Source organism: Lipotes vexillifer, unplaced genomic scaffold, assembly GCF_000442215.2.
Source record: "Lipotes vexillifer unplaced genomic scaffold, Lipotes_vexillifer_v1.1 scaffold213, whole genome shotgun sequence".
NCBI classification, from domain to species: domain Eukaryota; kingdom Metazoa; phylum Chordata; class Mammalia; order Artiodactyla; family Lipotidae; genus Lipotes; species Lipotes vexillifer.
The window spans coordinates 2,120,126-2,129,458 of record NW_006780610.1 but is presented as its reverse complement, the minus strand read 5'-3'; the positions used below and the strand labels follow the sequence as shown (position 1 = coordinate 2,129,458).

General features: G+C 55.1%; 1 protein-coding gene across 2 annotated transcripts in view; it reads right to left on the bottom strand.

Annotated features, from left to right (window-relative positions):
* Positions 1–1,299: 1,299 nt before the first annotated feature.
* The window catches only part of HEYL (hes related family bHLH transcription factor with YRPW motif like), a 13,549-nt gene continuing 5,515 nt past the window's right edge, over positions 1,300–9,333 (bottom strand). Inside the window, exons 2-5 of one of the 2 annotated variants that reach the window (XM_007453773.1) lie at positions 7,775–7,837; positions 6,635–6,718; positions 5,317–5,398; positions 1,300–2,511 (exon numbers count right to left, since the gene is read on the bottom strand). In XM_007453773.1, the coding sequence (XP_007453835.1) occupies positions 1,853–2,511; positions 5,317–5,398; positions 6,635–6,718; positions 7,775–7,837 (888 nt within the window). In that variant the 3' untranslated portion in view covers positions 1,300–1,852. Of the gene's footprint in view, positions 2,512–5,316; positions 5,399–6,634; positions 6,719–7,774; positions 7,842–9,333 lie in introns of both variants that reach the window. The other variant, XM_007453772.1, reaches the window with a different exon arrangement.

Sequence of the window (9,333 nt, the reverse complement as noted above, 5' to 3'; positions counted from 1 at the left end):
CGCCCTGCTCCCAAATCCTGGGAGCCTGCTGACTGCCTTCCCTCCCTCGCTATTTCCCTCTATCTCTGTCTGCCTCAGGAGCACTCCTGGCCAGTGACCCACTCCCTGAAATGACACCTCCTCCCTGCTGGACACGCAGATGGGTCCAGGAGAGCAATATCTGATCCAACGACCTCACACTGAGGAGTAAAAGAATTACTTTAGTTCTTTATCCCTCCTTGAGGAATTTGCCTTCTCGAAAGAGCTTTCTGGGTCATTTAAATGACCTCTGCCCTCCCACCCACTTCTCTGAAACGGCCCTTTTTCCCCAGGGCTTTTGCAGAATCTACTGTTTGAGCTCATGGAGTCTCCTCAATACAGCCTCTGGGGAGGGTAGTTCCATCAAAGGACGGGAGTGGGAGACTCCTCCAGAGGTGACATCAGAAGCATTTAATAACCAGTGCGGAATAAGCACCAGTGACTTGCCAGCTGGAGGGCCCCACGGCCTTGGGTCGGCCAGGCGTTAACCAGCACGGGGTCCTGGGAGAAAAGCCATGTGGTGGGAACACTCAGGGAAAGCAGGTTTGTCAGGGAGCACAGAAGTGTTTCTACATTTTAACAACCATCTGGCAGCACTGGGCCGGCTGTGTGTCGCTTCTGGTCTGCCCCTGTCTTGTCCAGTTCCTGCTGCTCCACTGGGAAAGGTCTCTGGGCCATTAGTTCCCTCTGTTAGAGGGAAAGCGGCCTGGGCTGAAGCTGGGTAACGCCATGCATGGCCTTTGAGCAGAGCCAGCCGCGTGGAATCCCGGGTGAACAGGATCTCAGGCCCTCGACCCCACTGTGTGACCTTGAAGGGCTGAGCTGCCTCTGACTGTCCTTCCTCTCGGCCCTCCTCGCAGTTATTTTCGTCCAGCCTGACAGCCCTTGGCGGTCCCAGCAGTCTGGGCCCCGTGAGTCGGATGCAAAACAGGCAGCACAAACGTCTGGTGCTGAATCCCAAGAGGATTCCTCTCGGGGCGCCATCATGTGGGAACATGGCCTCCGCACTGTGCATCTGACGGGACCACAGGCCTGGAGGACGGTGACCGTGTGGTAGGCAGGGAGCTGGGTTCTCTGTGGCTGAAGCCTGGCTCCTGTCTGGGGACGCCGTCCGAGGCCTGGTGGTGAGTACACCCTGTCACGGAGCCCAGAGACCTCCCAGCTGTGTGCAGGGAGCTGCTGGTCAGCTGGAGGGTAGGTGTCGGCAGCTGGCAAGAGGGCAGGAACGGGCCCTGCTGGGCTCCCAGTCCCCAGCCTTGGCCGTGGTGGACAGCAGGTCTGTTCTGGGTTCACTGCAGTGGGCGGGAGACAGGTGGGCTGGGGCAGACAGGGTTCCCAGGAGACCTCTTTGTGGCCCCTGTGTGGTTACTGTCTCAGGAAGTGAGACAGACGCTATGTTCTGACCCCTGGGGGCCTGGGAAGGCTGCAGCCAGGCAGTCACTGCTCTTGGCTGGGGTCTGATCTCTAGGGGAGCAGCGTGCCTTAGGTCATTGTGCCTTTTAGGTTAAAGCGTTGTTCCCCAACCTGAGATTAATGCCTACTGCCCATGTGTCCTGGGGCAGGAGAGGGGTCTGGGTACAGCTCTTGGGGGGCTCTCCTGGGACTCATCTCTCCAGGGAAAAAATGAGACCAAGCTTCTGAGATCAGAACAGCCCCAGGAGGAGCTGGGACAAGCAGTGAGGAGGGGAGAGGGGCCAAAGGAGAAGGGGGCCTCTGCTGGGTAAAGAAGACACCTTCATATATGAACCAGTCCAGAAAGCAGAGCAGAAAAGGCAAAGCCATTTTTAGAGCTCCTGGAACAAGAACTCTCCTCATTCCTGGGGGCAAAGCCAGCTCAGAAAGCCCCGACTTCAGTAATTTCAGAGACCCAGGAGTGGCAGAGCACAGCTCCTGCTGGCCTCCCAGCTGCCCCCTGGGAAGACCCAGGAACAGCCACATAAGCAGGAGACCCCACAACGCCAGGAGGGGCGGGGGAAGAGGATCGCAGGGGCGGCGCCACGTGGCTGCCCCTGGCAGCCCTGCCCCTGGGGGGCAGGGGCGCGGCTGGCCTCTCGGGGGGGCGGGCCCTCCGGGTAGAAGATGCCCCTCGACTGGGCAGCAAATTCCTCCGGGCTGGCAGGACGGTGCCAGTGGCTCTGCGCAAGGGAGTGGTTCTGAAGGCCGGGATGGGGTAAGCCAGAGAGGAGGTGCTGGGGAGGATGGGGCCGGGCACTCTTCCTAGGATGGTGAGCTGGCTGCTCGGGGCAGATAGCCCTGGACAGCTATGGGAGAGAGACCAGGGCCAGGCAGGAAAGGCCAGGGGCCCAGCGGCTGTGGGTGAAGGTTCCATCTCGGCTGCATAGCTGTTGAGGTGGGAGAGAAGGCGAATCCGCACCGGGTCTGCACGGCTGCTGGGCCCTTCCAGGACCCCCAGGTACCTGATGACCTCGGTAAGGCACTCCCGAAAACCGATGCTGCGGAAGTCGACCGCCAGGGCTCGAGCATCAAAGAATCCTGCAAAGTGAGGCACGATGAGGGCATATGCCGGGCAGGAGACAAGCACTGAGCCTGGGGTCAGGCTGTCTGAGCTCTGGACCTGCTTTCCCCACTCACCCCCTGGGTGACCTTGGGCATGTCACCTCACCCCTCTGAGCCCCAGTCTCACCATCTTAAAGTGGGAGTAATCATCCCTACTGGGGTAGAGCGGGTGGACTGTGCGAATCAAATGAGTTCACTAAACTATGAAGCATTATAAAATGTAAAGTGTTATCTTCATCACCATTCATGATTAACCCAAAGAAGGAAATCTGCGGCCCAGATAACTTCATTTAAATAGACCCTTGCCAGATGTGAAAGCGTTGTGCACGTGGAGGTGTAGAACAGCCCTGCCTGTTGATGGGGGCAGATGCTGGGAGGTGGCGGCAGCAGCCATCAGAGATGGGAGACTCCTTGGAGAGGAGAGCATAGGGTAGCAATGAAGCATGAGGTCTTTGGGGGCCAGCTGCTTGACCATGGACTTAACTAGCGCCCTGACTATGGACAAGTCTCAATTTCTCTATGCCTTGATTTCCTTAGCTGTGAAATGGGTATATTAACAGGCCCTGCCATGTATAGATGGGAGGGCGAAATGAAATGGTGCACAGAAATGCTTAACAAATAAAAAGTTAGCTATCATTTATATGACTGGTTTGGCCCCCATAAGCATTCGAGTTTGTTCCCCAGCCCAAAGGGCAGTCTAGAAAGCAGGACCCCACTCTGGTCCTCAGCTGCTGCCCTCAGGCCAGGGACCCTGTCTTTGGCTTGACTTCAGTGTGGGATGACCAGGGGGACTGCCTGCGGAAGTATTCACATTCTCACAGCTTCTCCACACCTGCCCGTCTCTCGACCACCTTCTGGGCAAAGACAGAACAGCCCCAGTGAGCACAGGCTTCACGACCATGGTAGCAAATATCGGGTCCCTGGTTCACGGCTGAGGTCCCCACAGAGGAACAGCTTGGCAGGAGATGATGTTTGGAGCCAGGCCTCCTAGGTGGCGAGACCTGGTTCTGCTGTCTACTTAGTTGTGCAACTTTGAGCAAATCCCATCACCTTTTTCTGTTCACTGTTCTTTTTTCACTAACATTTGCTGAGTTCTTCCTAAGCACTTAATTTGCATTAGCTAATTTAAACCTCATAAAAACCTATCATTATAACCATTATGGGACAGTGGTTAAGAATCCTCCTGCCAATGCGGGGGACATGGGTTCGAGCCCTGGTCCAGGAAGATCCCACATGCCACAGAGCAACTAAGCCCGTGCACCACAACTACTGAGCCTGCGCTCTAGAGCCCGCGAGCCACAACTACTGAGCCCGCGTGCCACAACTACTGAAGCCCACATGCCTAGAGCCGGTGTTCCACAATAAGAGAAGCCACTGCAATGAGAAGCCCGCGCACCGCAACGAAGAGCAGCCCCCACTCTCCGCAGCTAGAGAAAGCCCGTGTGCAGCAACGAAGACCCAACGCAGCCATAAATAAATAAATTTATATTTAAAAACCCCCTAGCATTATTCCCATTTTAGAGATAAGGAAATTGAGGAATAAAGAGCTTAAATCATTTGTCCAAGGTCCTAAAGCTAGTAAGTAGTAAACTCAGTGTTCAAATACAAATCCAGTGCTCTAAGCCAATTCTCTGTCTTCCCACCAGCCCTTAGCCAGAAAACAGTGAAGATAGCAACACCCACCCTCGAGGTTCTTGTGAGAATCAAATGAGATAACATTAGAGAAAGCATTTGGAAAACTATAAAATGCTGCCCAAATATTAGTCACTAGTCTTCTTTTAATTGGATAAATATAAATGTAGCTTGAAATTCCTCCCCCACTGGTTGATTAGAGACAGTTTCCACTGTTGGCTGTGCATTCCTTTGGCACAAGTTCTCCAAGTGACCACCTGCAGCGGGGTCATCGGGCGTGTTTGCTAAATTGGCAGATTCCTAAACTCCAATCCAGACTTACTGCCTCAGGATCTCTGGGCTGTGACCCACGACGCTGTCTGCCCCTACATGACACTGCTGCCCACCGAGGCTTGAGAGGCACCAGGCTGGGCTGCTTAACATGCAACCATCCCCTTGAGGGGGTAGCAAGTTAAGGCTTCAAGACTTAAGGCTTTGGAGCCAAGGTCAGTGGAGCTTTCAAGGTTTCCCAATTGTGAAATTACCAAAAACACACAGAGCGGCTTCAGGCACACAGAATTTCCATCTGTCCAGAAGTTTTTTAAAAGCCACAGTTCCGTGACTTTTTTGTAGTGGACTAGCTCAGAATAACAGAATGCGTTAACACTCGCATCCTACTAAAATCCCACGACTGATCTTCAGCGGTGAGCGTGACATATCCCCACAGCACTGCCAAGGACACAAGAGCTCAGAAGCCTAGACCGGTGGGTTGGCACACTAGCGAAGCGCTGCGGCTAAAAATCTCAGGCGTGTCCCTCCCACTGGGATCACAGTGAGAACAAGCTTATTCAGGCTGATGCTTAACGAGGCCCCGGTGGCAGGGGGATAAGTAATCTGCTGTGGAAGAGCTCCTCCAGGGTTCAAGGCTGGAAGGAGTGGAGTTGAGGAAAGGGCTAGGACACATGGAGACAATAAAAGCCGAGAGGGCAATGCCAAAAGAAGAAAGACAAGCTTTGCGAACGTTCCACCTGGATCTGCTTCAGCCCCTCTGTGAACTGTGAGCTCCAGGAGGTCAGGAACCACATCTACTTTGCTCACCAAAGTATCCCCAGGGCCCAGCCCCCAAATATTGGCTGCAGGAATGGTTCCCGGAAAGTAGAGCATCAGTACCTGTCCCGCCAGTGGCGTGGAGCATTTTCAAGTGATCTACCGTCATCTGCAGGACCTCGGCTTTCTCCAGCTTGGAGGAGCCCTGTGTGTACAGAAGACAGAAGAGTGGCGGCCTTCAGCTGACCTCTGTCGCCCACCTCCCCAGCATGGCGTCATCAGCACTCACGACCTCAGTTTTCTCCTCCTCCCCCCACTCCAGCACTGCCTGCGATTGGGCTTCCGCTTTAGCCAAGCCCACCAAATCTAACCCATTCTCTTCAGTTCTCATTTTAGCCCACCTGTCCACCACATTGCTGACCATCCTTCCTGAAAGCCCTCCTCCCCTGCTTTCTTGCTCTGTCTCTTAAAACGGTGGTGTTCCCGGTGGGTGATGGCTCACTTTTTTCTCACTCTGTGCCCTCTCCTCGGAGGGTCCCCTCTACCTCCATGGCTTCAGGCACCATCACCAGAATGTCACTCCTGCATCCTCACCTGCCTCCTAGACCAGCTTTACTGGGAATCCAACTTCACACTCGCCACACACACCCAAGATCGGGCTCACTGTCTTATTCCAAAGCATCTGCTCTTCCTCCATGCTCTCTCTTGAGGAGAGTTTCCGAAGCCTCCAGCATCACCTGGTCTCCCAGATGAAACCTGAGGGTCGGACTCTCCATGTGAGTCCCTTGAAGGTAGGTGCCAGGTCTAGTTCATGGCTGGACTTGTGAAGGTTTTAGTGAATGTCTGTGGAATGACTGACTTGTTCTCTCGGGCAGAAAGGAAGACACAGGACCTATGACCGTGCCTTGGCGCACACGGTGAGAATCTTTGAGGTTGTCTGATTGATTCAACTGTCTGACTCCCCACTGGAGTCCCTCCACCCCAGCATGTTCAATGACAGAGACTTCACTCCCCAAGTGGCCTGTTCTACTTTCAGATAGTTCTGGAAATGTCAGTAGTGCAGAGGGATAGGGCACTTTAGGATCACACAGTCTGTGTCCAGTTCCGCTCTGCTACTTACTAGCTGTGTGATCTGGTATAAGTTACTTCACCTCTCTGTGCTTCAGTTTCCTTACCTGTGCAATGTGCATAATAATCCCTACCCTTCAGGGTCATTCTGAGCATTCAGTGCAACCAGATGATGGACATAAAGCCACAACCCCTGAGACACCTCAATAAATATGAATTTCCATCGCCCATATTCTTGGCCATCAACAGGTATCAGTAAGTGATATCACAGCACTTCAGGCAGCTGCCACCAATTGATGAGATGCCGTGAGAAGTGAACCTTATCTGCCACCCGCACAGCATTTCCTCTAGCACATTCAGCAATGTCACATACCTGCTTCTCAAAGGCAGTGGGGACCAAGCGCCGCAGTTCAGAAAGGCTGCTGTTGATGCGGTCCCGGCGCCGTTTCTCTATGATCTAAAAAACGATCAAACAAACAAACAAACAAAAACCAAGTAGGCACTTCACCACAGTTTCCAACACGCCTCGACAGGCACTGACTCATATCTTCCGTCACAATATTTCTGTCAGGGAGATAAATCCATTCTTATATTATGGAAGAGGAAAACGAGGCTCAGAGAGGGGCAGGATTTGCTTAAGTTCACACAGCAAGGAAGTGCAAGCCTGGGACTAGAACTCAGATCTCTTGTCTTGATCTAAGGGGTGGTATACAAAACGCTTAACCACTGATACAGCAGGGCACCAACCAATTAGAACAGGAACACCAGCCACAGCACTGGAGCAGGTCCTGGAGGCCCCTCCTGGGCCAGGGAGACCCCTTGAGGTGCTGGGTCATGAGGTCTGAGGAGTCCCAGGCATTGCTCTCGCCACCTGGGAAGGCCTTTCATTCCCACAAGATCACTCTCATCTCACAATACTGGTAGCGGAATACTGATAGCAGGACAGAAATGACAACACCCATTTTACCGATAAAGAGAACGAGGGCTGGGTGGATGTGGCTGCTTAACGTCTTTTGGTTAGTGAGTGGCAGGGCTGGTCTCTGCCAGATTCCAGTCTCTGGACTCCCAGGGCAGAAGCACAGCTGCATCCTGGGGGAAAAGTAGGGCCAAGAGCAAGGACGGGCTCTTCCTTCTTCTGTCCCCCTTCCCTACCCCTCAGCACACTAAGAGGGAAGGAAAGTTCTGAGCTCAGAGAGAAGCAGGGGAAGGCTGGAATAAATGATAGTGGCTAATTGTGCGTCAGGTTCTGTTCTGAGTGCATTACATTAATTCACTTCAAAACAACCCTTTGAGGTAGGTACCATCATTATTTCAGTCACACAGATGAAAAAATGAGACACACAGAGATTAAGTGGCTTGCACAAAGTCACCCAGCTAGCTACTGGCAAAGCTGGGACTTGAACCCAGGCAGAGTCGCTTCCCGGTGGTGTTTCTGACCAGGGTTCTCTGCGCCAGGCCCCTGGGAACTCAGGGCAAACATTTGTCGGACAGCTCTGCTGAGATACACACTCACCCCTCTGCGTTTCTTCCTGGCTTGCATTTGTGAAGGGCTGGGGGTGGACAGCGGCCGGGCCATCTGGCTGGAGAGGAAAAGAAAGACTGATTTTTCAGAGGACCCTCTCCCTGGCCTGGGCTGACCTCGGAGGCCGGCTGTGGGCGGGCACAGACCCCTCCCAGGCGGCCGAGGTCTCCCAGGCCGGGAAGAGGCGCAGGGCAGGCGTGGGTGGGGACGCCTTCTCTCCCCTTCTCCCGGGGTGGGGGGGCGGGCGGGGGGCTCATTTCTCCCCGGGCCAATTCCTCCCCCGCACAGAGCTTCCTGCCCCATTGTCGCCGGCGGCTGGGGCCATGGGTGGGGGGGCTTAGCTCTCGCCCGGACCTGATCCGCTCGGCCTTGCCTACTGCCCCTCGCCCCTCGCCCTCGCTGCTGCCGCGGCCGTCGGGGGGAACCGCAGCCCGGCCTACCCGCTCCTGCAACCCGATCCCCCGGGCGGGGCGGGCGAGGGCACGGGCGGCGGCGGCGGCGGCGGCGGGGCAGGGCCTGCGGGTTAGGTTTCAGAGGGAGCCGCTGGGAACGAGCGTGGAAAGAACAGATGCCGCCGCTTCCCACGGGCCGGGCGCGCCGGTCGCCCGCCCTCCACCCGGCCTGCAGCTGCCGCCTCCTCCCACGCTGCGCGGCCCGGGCGAGGGGGAGGCGACATCTGGGTCACAGGGCCCTCTCGGACTCTCGGGACGTGGCCCCAGCCTCCCCAGAATGCTCCAGCACCGTATCGTGTCAGGCCTCCGGTCCCCGGGCTTGGCTGAAGGATGTATGTTTGCTGGCAACCCAGGAGTTCCCATCACCGGGAGGAGGCTCAGCCCTCTGGGGCTTTTCCTACCCAGACTGACCAAATCCTCCTCAGCCCAACTGCCCGCCCTCTTCATGGTTCCCGCTTCAGAGGCTCTCTTGGAGTGAAGGAGATTCTCTGGGTTGCACTTAGGATCATTCACTTGGCCAACACGCCAGAGGCCCCACTCAGACCTAGGGCTGGACTGGATGCCCTCAGCCAGGCCCCAGCCCTCCAGAGCCCAACTCCCACTGGAGACATCACAGCCACAAATAACTTTAGACAAGGTGACTCCCCTGCTATTTCAGGACGCGAAATGCCACACGTCTGAACAGGAACCCAAGAGCTTGCCTCCACCTCTCCTCTTCTGCCTAGGTTCCCATCTCAGCGAAGGCACCCATATCCCACTTCTGCAAGGTGGACACCCGGCCACTATCTTTGATTCCTCCTCTGTCCTCACCTACCCCAGCAAAACCTGCCCATCCCATGTCTAAAATACATCTCACACCTGTCCCCCTTATCTCCACTGCCGATCTCAGGACCAAGCCTCCATCATCTTTCTAGACTGCAGGAGTCTATTACACCCACTGCTTCCTACAAGTGGGCAGAGTGATCATCTAAATGCAAATCTGATCATATCACTCTCTTACAGGGCCTTCCCAATGCTTTTAGGATCAAGGCTACCATCTTCCAGGTAGCCCAGCAGGCCCCTGTCACCTCCTAGACTCAATTCTCTTTTGCTTTGTGT